At 41.6% G+C, this 17,803-nt stretch overlaps 1 protein-coding gene across 4 annotated transcripts; it reads left to right on the plus strand.

Moving 5' to 3' along the window:
* The first annotated feature begins 287 nt into the window (after positions 1-287).
* Positions 288-17,573, plus strand: LOC118401393 (transmembrane protein 161A-like). 4 transcript variants are annotated; one of them, XM_052475084.1, is made up of 12 exons: positions 288-458; positions 2,478-2,581; positions 2,798-2,884; positions 3,000-3,091; positions 3,210-3,366; positions 3,990-4,141; positions 7,682-7,745; positions 7,906-8,049; positions 8,144-8,257; positions 11,288-11,462; positions 11,958-12,054; positions 15,874-17,573. In XM_052475084.1, the coding sequence occupies exons 1-12, from the start codon at positions 303-305 to the stop codon at positions 16,170-16,172; spliced, it is 1,641 nt and encodes a 546-aa protein (XP_052331044.1). In that variant the 5' UTR covers positions 288-302; the 3' UTR covers positions 16,173-17,573. The 4 variants fall into 4 exon arrangements, with proteins under 4 accessions (XP_052331044.1, XP_052331045.1, XP_052331046.1 ...); XM_052475085.1 differs by lacking the exon at positions 15,874-17,573 and adding an exon at positions 12,512-12,666; XM_052475086.1 differs by lacking the exon at positions 15,874-17,573 and adding an exon at positions 12,515-12,664.
* Positions 17,574-17,803: the final 230 nt, after the last annotated feature.

Consider the following 17,803-nt stretch of genomic DNA (forward strand, 5'->3'; position numbering starts at 1 on the left):
CTATTCATATTGGCTACAGCCCATCATGTCAAAACCGATGCTGACATAAGGGAGGCACCTGAAAATGTAGCCAAACTTTAATGAGACGTTTTATTACATATACTGAACAAAAATATAAACTCAACATGCAATAATTTCAACAATTTTACTGAGTTACAGTTCATATAAGTAAATCAGTCAATTGAAATATATTCATTAGGCACTAATCTATGAATTTCAAATGACTGGGAAGATGTGCAGCCATGGGTGGGCTTGTGAGGGCATAGGCCCACCCACTTGGGAGTCAGGCCCAGCAAATCAGAATGAGTTTCTCCCCACAAAAGGGCTTTATTACAGACAGAAATACTCTCCAGTTTCATCAGCTGTCCGGGTGGCTGGTTTCAGACGATCCCGCAGGTGAAGAAGCCAGATGTGAAGTTCCTCGGCTGGCGCGGTTACACGTGGTCTTTGGTTGTGAGGTCAGTTGAACGTATTGCCAAATTATCTAAAATGATGGAGGTGGCTTATGGTAGAGAAATGAACATTAAATTATCTGTCAATAGCTCTGGTGGACATTCCTGCAGTCAACATGCCGATTGCATGCTACCTCAACTTGAGACATCTGTGGCATTGTGTTGTGTGACAAAACAGCACATTTTAGAGTGGCCATTTATTGTCCCCAGCACAAGGTGAAACTGTGTAATGAGCATGCTGTTTAATCAGCTTCTTGATATGCCACACCTACCAGGTGGCTGGATTATTTTAACAAAGGATAAAAGCTCACTAACAGGGATGTAAACAAATTTGTGCATACAATTTGGGAGAAATACACTTTTGGTGCGTATGGAACATTTCTGTGATCGTTTATTTCAGCTCATAAAACATGGGACACAATTTACATGTTGCGTTTATATTTTTGTTCAGTGTTAATAAATCTCACCTGCAGTACTAGCAAATATGGTTTGGTATGGGTACTAGCTGGTCATGTCTAGAAGCGACACAGCTTCGGTCAAATTGATGTCAAAAGTAGATTTTTTTTCTTCTTGCATTTTAGCTAACCCTTTTCCTAACTTCATTCTCCTAACTTGATGCGTTCAATTTCATAGCCTGCAGCATATGTTCAATTTTGACAGAAGTGGCGTGCTTTCTCAATAAAAATCGTACTAGATGTATTTATACATTTGTAATGTTCATCCCTAATTAGGGTCCACTGAGAAACACTGACCCACACTTTGGTTCCTGTCACCTTAAAACTAAAGTTTGTAAATTATCTTTGCTAAAACTGCAAAATATAACGAACAGATTAAGTGTCTCATCACTTTGTATGAGAAACTACAACTCCCACAATAATAAGCCCAGTTAGTGTGATTGGTTTGGACAGCTGTGAAAGTAGTCTACGTGTACTTGGCTTTATGATACAGTATCTATAAAACTAGGCTATTTTTTTATTGCTAAGCAGGTTCAACTATTTATTTTCTACATTAGAAAATGTATTATTGTGATTAAGGTATATTTTTACTAGGCGTCTTCCACCACTTTTGACAGTTTGTAACCGGATCCAAAGAAATCGTGAACAGACATCTATCTATTCGAGCCAATGAAACCGCTTGTTTTCTGCGGTTTGTGGAACCCAAATCCAGGCCTGCCTACAGTAGCATAATGTCATCAGCTCAGAGATATTTAGAGGAAAAGGAAGCGTCCCCCCCTAGTTAAATGAAAGTCAATGAACTAAGAAGACCAGACCCATCTGCTATTGCATTGGTGTCAGTTAAGTAGACCTGAACTTACAATTTATGTTCAATGGTAAACGGACAGAGTGAACAATCTTAATTTATCTGCCATCTTTGATCAGTTGTCAAGACACAAGTGTGTCGCTAACACTACGAACATATACTTCAGTTCGTTGAAGAGAGATGGTGAGTAAGCTAGATGTTTAATCTGTGTCCACTTGCAACCAGTATGTAATGCTTCGCTAGCTAATTCAAATGCTTGTAGCTATAGCATTTAGCTACAAAATAGCTAGGTAGCTAGCTTAGAAATGTCAGCTATCGGTAAAATGTCGCTACTGGTCACAGTTACTGCTTCAGGTTCTCTTCAAATTGAGAGCTATATGTTAGTTTGAAGTTAGCATAAATTGCTATTGCATTCTATTAGCCACGGACACGTTGCACACGTTAGATAGCTTACTTGGGCTGCTAGCATGGATGGTAACCTTCAAAGCTAGCACTTCCCCATGTCATGGCTATCTTGGGTCATTTCTTTCATTGGCTTAAGAGGACTTGGTTCCTTCCTTGAAAAGTTGAATGACTGACAGTTGTAGGAGGGCACCCCCCACTCTCGACACGTGTAGTAGCGACACCTTTGAGACACGCAGCAGTTGTGTCGGTTGAAAAGATTCTCATGAAACTCCATGTTGGTTGTCTACGAACGCTGGTTTGACCCCTTTTTGTACTGTAGCTACTTTGATTAACAAGGTGTGTGTCTGTTTGTCTGAACAGGCGCTAATTGGAGTGCAGCTGGTGGTCAGCTTGCTGGCTGCTAGCATCATGCAGAGAATGACTCCACACTGTTCTTTTGCCCGCTGGCTTCTATGCAATGGCAGGTAAAGTAATGTACACAAATCTCATGCAGAAGTGGATTTGGAGTTTAGGTGTAGAGACATCCTGATAGTGGTTTGGAGTTATTCCTTGTTAGATGATGAGGGTAGGAGAAATTGCCTAATCATAGTGAATACATTTGAGTAAAACAACAGTCATACTACTAGCCAACTACTTGCAATGTATATATGTTTAAAACAAATATAACTTGATCCTTTCAGTCTATTCCGGTTCAAACACCCCTCTGAAGGAGAGCTGTGCGCCCTGGCAGGCAAACAGATGCCCAGCAAGCCCAGCAGGAGAGACAGGTGTGAGCTGAGGGGGCATGATGATACAGTATAACTGGTGTCTTTTCTTTTGTATCACTGTTATGATAGTAGACTGTGCTGTTACAGGGAAGGTTTGCTGACTTCTTCTTTGTAGGAGACAGAATGGGGACAGCAAGCCTCTCACAGTGCCGAAGGACATCGACCTTAACTTAGAAAAAGCTCCAATTGGTGTCCTTGATGCCCTTGGTAAATAAAACAAAAGCATGACCACTACTGCTGACTGAAATGCCCTCCAAGCCCTTGCATTTAGGCCTTATCTTTTCCTTACAATATTTATGCTTTGTCTCTCCTTTCCCATTATCAGTACTGCGATTCTTCCTGGAGTACCAGTGGTTGATTGACTTTGCAGTGTATGCGATGGGCATCTACCTTTTCACTGAGGGCTACTTCTGTGTAGTTGACCCTGCCATGGAGGTCCACATTGGGGCCTTCTGGTGTGTGCTGACTGTTCTCTGCTGCCTGTATCCTTCCGTTCACCTTCTCTGAGATCCCATAGTTGTTTGTATTACAATTTTAACTTGAAAATGGAATTTAACTTCTTCTTAAGACTTAAGTTGTACTCACTGTACCTGTCAGTGTTATCACCATGTAAAAACTGTTGGTGTCAATTCCTACAAAGTGGCCTCCTTGTATACATCAATAACCCTATGAAAGTCCCGCCTACTTCCTGTTGCAAGTCCCGTACTGTTTTATTCAAGCTTATAATCAAAATAAACGTAAACCATAAACGTGGTCATTTTAAGGTAATTTTAAGATGCAGTATGTGAAATGATATTTGTATTTTTGAATTAATTTGCTTTTTGATTATGGAAAAATAAAAATTCAGTCAAACCTTCATGAAAGGCATCAGGTAGAAGTAAATTAATCCACAAATATAATTTGACATGTCTTAAGTGAGCAAGTTTTCATGAATTTGATATAAGCTTGACCGTATGAAACTTGCAACAGGAAGTATAGCGTGTCACCCAAACATGCACAGTTGCCAAAAAAACACTCAGATGCACCTGTTGTGCTCCTCCTTGATTGGAGTTGTTTGTTGAGAGACTGCCCGATTGTCCATGTGTTGCCCTTAACCCTCTCACAGGAAAACCCTCCACTCCCTGATGGGCCACTATTTCCGTTCTGATGAGGGGGGTGAGCGTTCAGTGTGCTTGGCCTTTGGTTTCCTATCTCTGCTGGTGGCCATGTTGGTGCTAGTGGTCAGAGAAGACTACCTGGAGTTTGGCCTGGAGCCTGGTATGTCCACGACACTAACCCCTACTACAGCAGTCTCATGGGGATGTACACTGTGTGTACAAAACATTTAACACTTTCATAATATTGAGTTACACCCCCTTTTCCCCCCTCAAAACAGCCTCAATTTGTCAGGGCATGAACTCTACAAGGTGTCGAAAGTGTTCCACAGGGATGCTAGCCCATGTTGACTCCAATGCTTCCCACAGTTGTGAAGTTGGCTGGATGTCCTTTGGGTGGTGGACCATTCCTGATACACAGGAAACTGTTGCGTGTGAAAAACCCATCATTGCTGTTCTTGACACACTCAAACTGGTGCACCTACTACCATACCCGGTTCAAAGGCACTTAAATCTTGTCTTTCCCATTCACAATCTGAATGGCACATGTTCAGTTGAAGTCGGAAGTTTACATACACTTAGGTTGGAGTCATTAAAACAAGTTTTTCAACCACTCCACAGATTTCTTGTTCACAAACTATATAGTTTTGGCAAGTCGGTTAGGACATCTACTTTGTGCATGACACAAGTAAAATAATTGTTTACAGAAATATTATTTACTGTATCACAATTCCAGTGGGTCAGAAGTTTACATGCACTAAGTTGACTGCCTTTAAACAGCTTAGAATTTTTCCAGAAATTATGTCATGGATTTAGAAGCTTCTGATAGGCTAATTGACATCATTTGAGTACCTGTGGATGTATTTCAAGACCTACATTCAAACTCAGTGCCTCTTTGCTTGACATCATGGGAAAATCAAAAGAAATCAGCCAAGACCTCAGAATTTATTTTAGACCTCCAAGTCTGGTTCATCCTTGGGAGCAATTTCCAAACGCCTGAAGGTACCACGTTCATCTGTACAAACAATAGTACGCAAGTATAAACACCATGGGACCACGCAGCCGTCATACCGCTCAGGAAGGAGACTCGTTCTGTCTCCTAGAGATGAATGTATTTTGGTGTGAAAAGTGCAAATCAATCCCAGAACAACAGCAAGGGACTTCTTGGATATGGTGGAGGAAACAGGTACAAAAGTATCTATCCACAGTAAAATGAGTCCTATATCAACATAACCTGAAAGGCTGCTCAGCAAGGAAGAAGCCATTGCTCCAAAAACGCCATAAAAAAAGCCAGACTACAGTTTGCAACTGCACATGGGGACAAATATTGTACTTTTTGGAGAAATGTCCTCTGGTCTGATGAAACAAAAATAGAACTGTTTTGTCATAATGACCATCGCTATGTTTGGAGGAAAAAGGGGGAAGCTTGCAAGCCGAAAAACACCATCCCAACCGTGAAGCACGGGGGTGGCTGCAGCATGTTGTGGGGGTGATTTGCTGCAGGAGGGACTGGTGCACTTCACAAAATGGACGTCATCATGAGGTAGGAAAATGATGTGGATATGTTGACGCAACATCTCAAGACATCAGTCAGGAAGTTAAAGCTTGGTCGCAAATGGGGTCTTCCAAATGGACAATGACCCCAAGCATACTTCCAAAGTTGTGGCAAAATGGCTTAAGGACAACAAAGTCAAGGTATGTGAGTGGCCATCAAAGCCCTGACCTCAATCCTATAGAAAATGTGTGGGCAGGAACTGAACAAGCGTGTGAGCAAGGAAGCCTACAAACCTGACTCGGTTACACCAGCTTTGTTAGGAGGAATGGGAAAAAGATTCTCCCAACTTATTGTGGGAAACTTTTGGAAGGCTACCTGAAATGTTTGGCCAAAGTTAAATAATTTAAAGGCAAATACTAATTGAGTGAATGTAGACTTCTGACCCACTGGGAATGTGATGGAAGAAGTTAAAGCTGAACTAAATCATTCTCTCTAAAATAAAGTGGTGATCTTAACTGACCTAAAACACATTTTTACTAGGATTTAAATGTCAGGAATTGTGAAACTCCTGAGTTTAAATGCATTTGGCTGAGGTTTATGTAAACTTCTGACTTCAAATGTACACAATCCATGTCTCAAGGCTTAAAATGTATTCTTTAACCTGTCTACTCTGATTTGAAGTGGAATTGTGGCATCAATAAGGGATCATTGACTGACCAGGTGAATCTGTCATGGAAAGAGCAGGTGTATGGGATCAGTAATATGCCAAATGTATTGTGTTCATCGCCCAAATATGCCATTAACTACTTTTGCGGTGAGCTTTACAAACGGGTGTACACCGCAATAGTGTTGCAAATATAGAGTCAACTAGGGTTTCGATTCTTTACATTGTACACATATGGTTAACATTATGGCTTACCATACTGTAAGGCAGGCATCAACATGGCTGAACGGGTACAAACCCCCCTCCCCTACGACTACAAATCGCTTTCTACGGGTTTCCCCTACGACTACAAATCGCTTTCTACAGGTTTCCCCTACGACTACAAATCGCTTTCTACGGGTACAAACCCTCTTTTCCCCCCCCTACGACTACAAATCGCTTTCTACGGGTACAAACCCTCTTTCCCCCCCCTACGACTACAAATCGCTTTCTACGGGTACAAACCCTCTTTTTTTTCCCCCCTACGACTACAAATCGCTTTCTACGGGTACAAACCCTCTTTTTCCCCCTACGACTACAAATCGCTTTCTACGGGTACAAACCCTCTTCCCCCCTACGACTACAAATCGCTTTCTACGGGTACAAACCCTCTTTTTTCCCCCCTACGACTACAAATCGCTTTCTACGGGTACAAACCCTCTTTTCCCCCCCTACGACTACAAATCGCTTTCTACGGGTACAAACCCTCTTTTTCCCCCTACGACTACAAATCGCTTTCTACGGGTACAAACCCTCTTTCCCCCCTACGACTACAAATCGCTTTCTACGGGTACAAACCCTCTTTTTTCCCCCCCCCTACGACTACAAATCGCTTTCTACGGGTACAAACCCTCTTTTTCCCCCCCCTACGACTACAAATCGCTTTCTACGGGTACAAACCCTCTTTTTTTCCCCCCCTACGACTACAAATCGCTTTCTACGGGTACAAACCCTCTTTTCCCCCCCTACGACTACAAATCGCTTTCTACGGGTACAAACCCTCTTTTTTCCTTTCCTACAACTACAAATCGCTTTTTAAGCTTTAACTTTTTGTATTTTACATGTCAAATCCCTGACTAAATTCAGGTGACCTAAGCTCTTCCAAATATGGAGTTGCAGGTTTGCCGTATCTGTCATGTTTGCGCATATCTTTATGGCAGTCATTTTCCTTAAGGTCCTTGGAAATGACCTGCATATCTGATGTTCTAAAAAAATTCTAATGCAATATATCGATTTACAAATACCAAATCAAAAGGTGTTTGTTTGTGGATAGTGATTTACATTTGTGGGTTGGTACTTATTTGTACAGATCATGATACACGAATACAAAATGCATGCTGTGTGTTCACAATACATTTGGCATGATATTGATCCCATACAGGTGTTCCTAAAGTTCTGTAGTGTGTGTGTTTGTAATAAAAAACCAAATATATATATATATATATATCACACTTAACTTTGATTTGTTTAGTTAATTTTATCATTTTTATGCTTTTGTATTGCAGGTTTTAACAGTCTTTTTGACAACCTTGAAGTTTTTGCAAAACAGCAAGGCTTTGCTGAGTGGTCGTAAGTATCTTTTCATTGGACAGCTTAAATGTATTTAAAATAAATATGTAAATCACAACTTGGGTCCATAGAATAGTCATTCATGGACTGATATGCTTTTAGTGATCTGTGTGTTGGCAAATGTTCTCTCTAATGTTTGTTATATTTGGACTCCCATCAGAGTCCCGGTGACCAAGCTGACTGTGAAGTTGGGTCTGGCTGCCATCTGTGCTTTTATTGGTGCTTTGCTGGCCTTCCCTGGCCTCCGCCTAGCCCAGACCCACCTGGACGCAGTTCAGATGAACTCAGACCGCCCATTCATCCAGTAAGAACACTAACACCGATTTAGCTGTGAAACCAAATAACCACTTGGCTCCACTAGTGATGTCTTCCTGTTCGGTATTTTCTGCTTCCTGTAGGATTCTGTTGCACGTTAGTTTTCTGGCTCCAGTGGTGGTGATCGTGTTGTGGATCAAACCCATCGCTAGGGACTTCCTGGGGAATGCTCCCATGGGGAAGACCTCGGTCACGCTGTAAGTGTGTGTCTTGGTACTCTATATGTACAAAAGTATGTGGACACCCCTTCAAATTAGTTGATTCGGCTATTTCAGTCACACTCGTTGCTGACGTGTATAAAATCGAGCACGCGGCATGTAATATTCATAGCTAAACAATGGCAGTAGAATGGCCTTACTGAAGAGCTCAGTGACTTCACGTGGCACCGCCAAGGAATGCCACTCTTCCAACAAGTCAGTTCGGTCAACTGTACGTGCTTTTATTGTGAAGTGGAAACGTCTGGGAGCAACAACAGCTCAGCCGCAAAGTGGTAGGCCACACAAGCTCACGGAACAGGACCACCGAGTGCTGAAGCGCTTAATCGTCTGTCCTTGGTTGCAACACTCGCTACCAAGCTCTAAATTGCCTCTGGAAGCAACGTCAGCACAATAACTTTGTCTGGAGCTTCATGAAATGGGTTTCCATGGCCGAGCAGCTGCACACAAACCTAAGATCACCATGTGTAATGGCAAGCATCAGCAGGAGTAGTGTAAAGCTCGCTGCCATTGGACTCTGGAGCAGTGGAAATGCGTTCTCTGGAGTGATGAATCACGCTTCACCATCTGACAGTCTGACTGATGAATCTGGGTTTGGTGGATGCCAGGAGAACACTACCTGCCTCAATGCATAGTGCCAACTGTAATGTCTGGGGCTGTTTTTCATAGTTCGGGCTACGCGCCTTAGTTCCAGTGAACGGAAATCATATCGCTGCATACAATGACATTCTAGACGATTCTGTGCTTTTAACTTTGTGGCAACAGTTTGGGAAGGCCCTTTCCTGTTTCAGCATTACAATGTCCCCATGCATAAAGTAATGTCCATAGAGAAATGGTTTGTCAATCGGGGTGGAAGAACTTGACTGGTTTGCACAAAGCCCTGACCTCAACCCCATCGAACACCTTTGGAATTAATTGAAACGCCGACTACAAGCCAGGTCTAATCGCCCAACATAAGTGCCCGACCTCACTAATGGTCTTGTGGCTGAATGGAAGCCAGTCCCCGCAGCAATGTTCTAATATCTAATGGAAAGTTCCCAGAAGAGTGGAGGCTGTTATTGCAGCAAAGGGGGACCAACTCCATTTCAATGCCCATGATTTTGGAATGAGATGTTTGACGAGCAGGTGTCCACATATTTTTGGTCATGTAGTGTATGTATATACTTGCTGTATTCCACTCTTGTGCACCCCCTGATTTCCTATACTTCAATGTTGAAATATTACAATTATGACTGTTTGGCACCCTTGTGCTCATTCCTTCTTAGGGCTGTGGCGGTCATGAAACTTAGTCAGCTGGTTATTGTCATGCAATTGACTGCCGGTCTCACGGTAATTGACCGTTAATTAACATTACAGTACATTATAAAGAAGTTTAACAAATCCATTTAATATACACCATCTCAATAAATCCATGATTTACTTTGGGTAGGTCTAAAGAAACATATGAAGAGAATGTACAGTATTTTAGAAGAACTGATTTTATGAGTGGGCCTACTGTATGTTATCTGGCCATGCGTAGGTTCTAGGATAGTTAATTTAGCAGACAAGATATGCTTTTTAGTCCTGTGCCATTTTATATTATATGATTTTATAGTAAGAATAATAGAAAGGATATTTTTCCCATTCCGGAGCAGAGTGCGCGTATGGAGTGTACAAGTGATCATTTGAAAGGTCCTATACGCTTGATTTTAATCTAGTTGTGAATGATACGAATCTTAGAATGTCAAACAATACTAACATTTATGAGCTGGATGATGTGACCTAGTTAATTGAGACTATCATCAATAGTATGTCAAATTTGTTTCGATTTAGAATGTCCCATTATCAAATGGGCAGAGGAAACAAGACATCTCCGTATGCACTGGAATAGCGAATGAAGGCCACTTTCCCGCGGTTTGTTTTGTAACCATGTCAGGTAGGCTACTCTGGTTTTATAGCAGCGCATGTGCTTATCATAAGCAGCTGAGAAATAAATATAGTAGCAGCTTTGATCATCTTTTTAGTGGCAACCATCTCAACTCTGCTTTCACACAAGATTGCATATAGAGATGTCTGGGCTTATAACACTTACTGCGTGACAGGTGATATTGCGCCCACACTTTGTATGCCATGGGCTCTCCAACAATGTTCTTGCAGCTCTCTAGTGCTTAATTTGATAAGGCATGTTAAATCTGTTAAGGAATATAGGTAGTAAAATGTTTTTACAATGAAACATATTTAATTAAACTGACAGTCCCGATCTCTGCGCTCTCGAAAGGAATTAAGGGGAGAGCGAGGAGATGGAAACGCACAGTGGTGAGATTGTGTAGCTAAAGGAAGTGTCAGCCTATTCATTATGAAAATATAACAGCCTACAATTTGTGAATTTGTTTTTAACTGTAAGCCGCCTTGCACAATCAATGAACCAACAGTTTTGCCTATGTGTACTATAATAAAATAAAAAATAATTAAATAAATAAATAAATATATATATATATAAGACATCTGCCGTGTGTTGTAAGCGTTACGCTATGTATTGTATAAGGAAAAATAATTTTCATTCAGGGTTTTTTTCGGGCTTGGGCTCAAGTCTATATGTATCCATAAGGTCTAATATGTGTATGGGTGTTTTGAATTGATCATCACCTTAGAAAGCACTGTCCACTTCATTGTTTGGCTTTGAAACAACATCCACAATCACCATGTTTTCCACTCAGTTTCAACCTGTTATTGAATTTTCCTTCAAATTGATCGATCAGTGAGGTGGGTTTTAAAAACTGTTCTGATAAGTGTTTGCTATGATTTGAGATCCAATTTGCATTGATGTCTGTGGTTAGAGGGACTATAGAGATCAGAGTACACTGCCATTAGAAGTTGGGTACTAACAACACATGTCCAGAATGCGTAAGAGGAGATTAACGTGACTCAATGGTCATGTGGAATTTGACTGTGGTCATGACTGCCAGTGTGGCGGTATTGCAGTCACCGCAACAGCTCTACTCATAGTGTTGCCGTCTCTGTGTGTTATCCCAGTATGTCAAGCGTGATGTTTGACAGTGTTCGTCTGTGGACGGTGGTGGTGCTGTGCTGCCTGAGGCTGGCCCTGACCCGCTACCACATGCAGGCCTACCTCAACCTGTCCCAGAAGTGGGTGGACCAGATGAAGAAGGAGGCAGGACGCATCGCTGCCATCGACATCCAGAGGAAGGTAAGATGCCTAAACCTCTAAACCAGCCATTTTGTTTTTCGAATTACCGACAATATGATTTTCAATACTGTTTTTTTTTTTTTTAAGTTATGCATGCATACATACACTTTTTGGGGGGGCAGAGGGGTTGGGCTGGGGTGTGCTACGCCACTGCTTAAACTATAAGGTAAGTATAACTATAAGAAATCTAAGGTGTCGAATTATCTCCAGCTCAGGGCTCCAGCTATGCATTTGGTTTGCTAACTTTCTAGCTAATTGGCTAGATTTCTAGCTAAGTGGCAAGATCAAGCTTCTTGCTTACAGCAGAGACATACAATCTCTGTTGGCTCAAGATCCCTGTTGCCTAAATTGTTTTAGAAATAGTGCCCCTTGTGTGCACTTCCGGTAATACCGTATACCCTGGTATGGTACAGAAATGGGTTTGAAAATATAGGTACCGCCCAACCTTAGTTGACAGAGGAAACCTGTATCCATGAGTCTTTGTTGTCCTTCCAGGTGACCCGAGTGTTCTGCTACCTGACCATAGTCACCCTGCAGTACGTGATCCCTGTTCTACTCCTCCTCTTCTCTACCCTGGCTCTGAAGGTTCTGGGTAAGACATGTACAGCACCTAACAACATAAGCAACAACTCTAATCTCAGTGAGGCCTTCAGTGACTGCTGAGAATCTGCATTCTACAATTTAAAAATGGAGAGTCATGATCATTTACCAACCGCTTCACCATAATGCCTGATGTTACAGGTAACTGCCAAAATAAAGGAAATACGTGTGTAAATGAGGGATGCAAAGTGTATTGAAAGCAGGTGCTTCCACACAGGTGTGATTCCTGAGTTAATTAAGCAATTAACATCCTATCATGCTTAGGGTCATGCATAGAGATGGCTAGTTGCCCATTATTTGGGCAACCATGGCTAGAAGAAGAGATCTCAGTGACTGAAAGAGGCATCTCAAAGGAGCATAGGTGTTGTTTTTTTAAAGAATGTGACATTTAGAAAATCTAGTATGTTTTAAATGACAAATTGTTATACTAATTTCGGCTTTTCATTTAGTAGACTTTGCTGTACACTTTTGAGGAAGAGAATGAACTTTCCAGACTCTTGTTTGATAATCCGTTGATAAAGAGAAAAAGGGACCCGCTGTACCCAAATGAACAAATGGCGGGAATCAACGCAATTGGGCGTTAGATGATACATTCTCAGGATTGGTGAGCCTATTTTGTTGATATTTCTTGGTTACTGTGTTCATTTTGACTAAACAGTACGTTCTGAAGAGGTGTGTGTGTGTGTGTGTGTGTGTGTAGTACGATTAGTACACAGTATACGCTACTGGTCAAAAGTTTTAGAACACCTACTCATTCAAGGGATTTTATTTTTACTATTTTCTAATTTGTAGAATAGTAGTGAAGACATCAAAACTATGATATAACACATGGAATCAAGTTGTAACCAAAAAAAGTGTTAAACAAATCAAAATGTATTTGAGATTCTTCAAATAGCCACCCTTTGACTTGATGACATCTTTGCACACTCTTGGCATTCTCTCAACAAGCTTCATGATGTAGTCACCTGGAATGCATTTCATTTAACAGGTGTGCCTTGTTAAAACGTTAATTTGCGAAACTTCTTTCCTTCTTTGTGTGTTTGAGACAATCGTGTTGTGACAAGGTAGGGGTGGTGTACAGAAGATGGCCTTTTACCAAATAGGGCTAAGTCCATATTATGGCAAGAACAGCTCAAATAAGCAAAGAGAAACTACAGTCATCACTACTTTAAGACATGAAGATCTGTCAATACGGAACATTTCAAGAACTTTGAAAGTTTCTTCAAGTGCAGTCGCAACAACCATCAAGCGCTATGGAAATGGCTCTCATGAGGACCGCCACAGGAATGGAAGACTGCGAGTTACCTCTGCTGCAGATATGCGAGTTACTTACCAGCCTTAGAAATTGTAGCCCAAACAAATGTTTCAGAGTTCAAGTAACAGACACATTACAACATCAACTGTTCAGGAGACTGTGTGAATCAGGCCTTCGTGGTCAAATTGCTGCAAAGAAACCATTACTACTAAAGGACTTTATTATTATTAAGAGACTTGCTTTGGCCAAGAAACAAGAGAAGTGGATGTTAGACCGGTGGAAATTTGTTCTTTGGTCTGAACTCCAAATTGGAGATTTTTGGTTCCAACCGCTGGGTCTTTGTGAGATGCGGTGTGGGTGAACGGATGATTTCTGCACGTGTATTTCCCACCCTGAAGCATAGAGGAGGTGGGAATGCTTTTCTGGTGACGCTCTTTGGTTTATTTAGAATTCAAGGCACACTTAACCAGCATGGCTACTACAGCATTCAGCAGCGATATGCCATCCCATCTGGTTTGGGCTTAGTGCGACAATCATTTGTTTTTCAACAGGACAATGACCCAACACACCTCCAGGCTGTGTAAGGACTATTTGACCAAGAAGGAGAGTGATGGAGTGCTGCATCAGTTGACCTAGCCCCCCACAATCACCTGGCCTCAACACAATTCAGATGGTTTGGGATTAGCTAGACCGCAGAGTGAAGGAAAAGCAGCCAACAAGTGCTCAGCATATGTGGGATCTCCTTCAAGACTGTCGGAAAATCATTCCAGGTGAAGCTGGTTGAGAGAATGCCAAGAGTGTGCAAAGCTGTCATCAAGGCAAAGGGTGGCTATTTGAAGAAATACACTTTTCTTGGCAATTACATGAGTCCATATGTTATTTCATAGTTTTGATGTCTTCACAATTATTATACAATGTAGAAAATAGTAAAAATAAAGAAAAACCCTTGAATGAGTAGGTGTTCTAAAACTTTTGACCGTAAGTATATACAGAACAAAAATATAAACACCATGTAAAGTGTTGGTCCCATGTTTCGTGAGCTGAATTAAAAGATCCCCAGCATGATCATTACACGGTTGCATCTTGTGCTCAAGATGATTAAAGGCCACTCTAAAATGTGCAGTTTTGTTACAACACAATGCCACAGATGTCTTGAGGGAGCATGCAATTTGAATGCTGCCTGCAGGAATGTCCACCAGAGCTGTTGCTAGAGAATTGAGTGTTTAATTTCTCAACCGCAAGCCGGCTCAACATTTGTTTTAGAGAATTTGGCAGTACGTCCAACTGGCCTCACAGTCGCTGACCACATGTAAAAATGCCAGCTCAGGACCTCCACGTCCGGCTTCTTCACCAGTAGGATTGTCTGAGACCAGCTGCCCAGACAGCTGATGAAGCTGGGTTTGCACAACCAAAGAATTTCTGCTCAAACTGTCTCAGTGAAGTTCTTCTGCGTGCTGATCGTCTTGACCAGGGTCTTGACCTGACTTCAGTGGACAAATGCTCACCTTTGGTCACTGGCACGCCGGAGAAGTGTACTCTTCACGGATGAATCACGGTTTCAACTGTACCGGGCAAACGTATGGCGTTGTGTAGGCAAGCAGTTTGCTGATGTCAATGTGCAGGCATAAGCTATGGACAACGAACACAATTGCAGTTTATTGATGGCAATTTGAATGCACAGAGATACCGTGAACAAATCCTGGGGGAACATAGTCTTGCCATTCATCCACCGCCATCACCTCATGTTTCAGCATGATAATGCATGGCCCCATGTCGCAAGTATCTGTATACAATTCCTGGAAGCTGAAAATTTCCCTGTTGTATATTCACCAGACATGTTACTCATTGATCATGTTTGGGATGCTCTGGATTGACATGTATGACAGCGTGTTCCAGTTCCTGCCAATATCCAGCAACTTCGCACAGCCATTGAAGAGATGTGTTGCGCTGCATGAGGCAATGGTGGTCACACCAGATACTGACTGGTTTTCTTATCCATGCCCTTTTCTTTTGAAGGCATCTGACCAACAGATGCAGTCTGTATTACCAGTCTTGAAATCCATAGATTAGGGCCTAATTTATTTCAGTTGACTGATTTCCTTATTTGAGTTGTAACTTAGTTAAAAAAAAAATGTAATTTTTGCATTTTTAAAAATGTTTTTGTTGTGGGCAAATGCTGTTAGAAGTAGGCAAGACATTTCAGACATCGTGTGTGTGTGTCAGTAAGCAGGAACTCTACCCAATTGAGCACTTGCGAGATTCTAGAGCGGTGCTTGACACACAGTTTTCCACCACTATCAACAAAACACCAAATGGTGGTATTTCTCATAAAAGAATTGTCGCATCCCTCCAAGAGTTCCAGGCACTTGTAGAATCTATGACACGGTGCATTGAAGCTGTTCTGCCTCATGGTGGCCCATCACCTTATTAAGACACTTTGTTGGTGTTTCCTATATTTTGGCAGTTACCTGTATTTGTAGCCTGTAAGTTGTTCATTTAGAATGTCGCATGTGGTAACGGCCTTCGTTCCTGCTGTGTTTTTGTTCTGTATGTCAGGTGACTTCTCATGGAGTGGTGCGGAGCAGGCTCCGGGGGTGACTCCTGCCCTGGTAATGCCCACAGTCACTCCCGTCCTGCCAGGGCTGGAGGAGGACGAGGATGGGGTGGAGTACATGGAGGAGGACATCCAGGCCACGGTGGCTCGTCTGACAGAGAGCTTCTCAGCCCTGCGCTCCATCCTCACCCCACTCTTCTTCAGAGGCCTCTTTGCCTTCCTTACCTGGTGGGTGGCCGCCTGCCAGGTCATCAGCAGCCTGTTTGGCATCTACTTCCACCAGTACCTCATGCAGAACTGAGGAAGAATACACAGAACTACACTATCCACAATACATAGCTAACACAAGCCCAGTGTGATGTAGGCAGGTAAAACTCTTTAACACAACAGAAGGACAGGATGGGTGCTCTTGTCTTACTGTAACTAAGGTGTCACGGATGTAAAAAAAAGACATGAGGCTTTCTTCTGACACACTACTACTTTGTTGTCCTGTGGGACACAGATTATGTTTTCTGTGACTGCCTGGGGACTGATGGAGATGCAGTATAATGGGGACTGAACTCTGTCCCTTGCTACTTAACACTTATCTTAAGCCTTATTCATTTTTCATCACACAATATTGTTAAATGCTGCAAATGAGACTTTACTATTAGGAAAAAGGTACCACTATTAGACAGATTCAGAAGCTCTTGAAGCTTTTTAAAATTGTCGTCCTATAGTTGAATTTTTTTTAAACCTTTATTTAACTAGGTAAGTCAGTTAAGAACAAATTCTTATTTTCAATGACGGCCTAGGAATAGTGGGTCTGTTCAGGGGCAGAACGACAGATTTGTACCTTGTCAGCTCGGAGGTTTGAACTTGCAACCTTCCAGTTACTAGTCCAATGCTCTAACCACTCGGCTACGCTGCCGCCCCTGTTCTAATACCGTACCGATTGTCATGAACCCATGGAGTTCAGTCTATGTAGCAGTCATCACCACTTGTGTATGGATTTATCAAACTCGGCCCTTGCCTCCTTAATCATGCCTCCTTAATCATTTATACCCACCTTTTAAAACGAAGCACAGAGGATCAGTTACTGTGTTTATTTAATGAAGTGAGTCAGAGGAATTCCAAGTGCCTGGAAACTCAGGGATTTTAAATCAATGATATGATCTTTTTTCATTAAATGTTTTTTTTCTCTGTAAAATGGTAGACTGGTGATAGACATTTATCTGTATCATTTGATAACACTCCAGCCCAGACTGGATTTGGCCAAATTGACCTGTTATCAACCATCTTTCAGTCTCAGCAAAGTTTGTTAGTTGTTTGAACAAGGTACTTTGTCTTTTATTGCTGCCAAACTATAATTTTACAGATGTAGGCTTAGAACAAATCTCGCTTAAACCTAGGTCTGAAATGCGTTGCTGATTGTAGTGTCAACGTTTTTATTTATTTTTAATGTATTTATTTCTACTCTATTGCCCATGGTCATATTGTGTTGGAAAGGTACAGGTGTCGTGCTGCTGTACGTTTGGGTCATGGTTTATGGCACGTGTGATTTATTTGATTTAATGTTCGCTAATCATTTCACGGTGTGTGTGGTTTGTATGAAGATGCTGTTTTTACAATTAAGAGACTTCTGAATGCATGGCGTTAACTTTAGTTGTGTACAAGTGTTTTTATTTGGTTGTGTGCCTTAATAAAACAATAATTGAATATTTTTATGATTCTTTTCAATCTTTTAGTTTTTAGTATGCCAAAATCACATGTTTTGATTATCCCAGCAAATTGTAAATTTCAGATTTTATTTTCTCCCAATGACTTCTTTTCTGTTCTTATAAAGCATAGGAGATAAGGGTGATAAAAGATGGGGGTCCTTCAAAGTTAATCATTTGACAAAAGACCATGCATGACAATGGTGAGTAGCTGCTGAATTGGGCATTCACCTCT

The sequence above is a fragment of the Oncorhynchus keta genome, chromosome 22 (genome assembly GCF_023373465.1).
Source record: "Oncorhynchus keta strain PuntledgeMale-10-30-2019 chromosome 22, Oket_V2, whole genome shotgun sequence".
In the NCBI taxonomy this organism is placed as follows: Eukaryota; Metazoa; Chordata; class Actinopteri; order Salmoniformes; family Salmonidae; genus Oncorhynchus; species Oncorhynchus keta.

Bases quoted from the DNA above. Each gene is read 5' to 3' on its own strand.
- LOC118401393 (XM_052475084.1), top strand. From the start codon at position 303: ATGAGTTTCTCCCCACAAAAGGGCTTTATTACAGACAGAAATACTCTC. The intron at 7,746-7,905 runs GTAAGTATCTTT...GACTCCCATCAG, and splicing joins CAAGGCTTTGCTGAGTGGTC to AGTCCCGGTGACCAAGCTGA. The intron at 8,050-8,143 runs GTAAGAACACTA...TGCTTCCTGTAG, and splicing joins TCAGACCGCCCATTCATCCA to GATTCTGTTGCACGTTAGTT.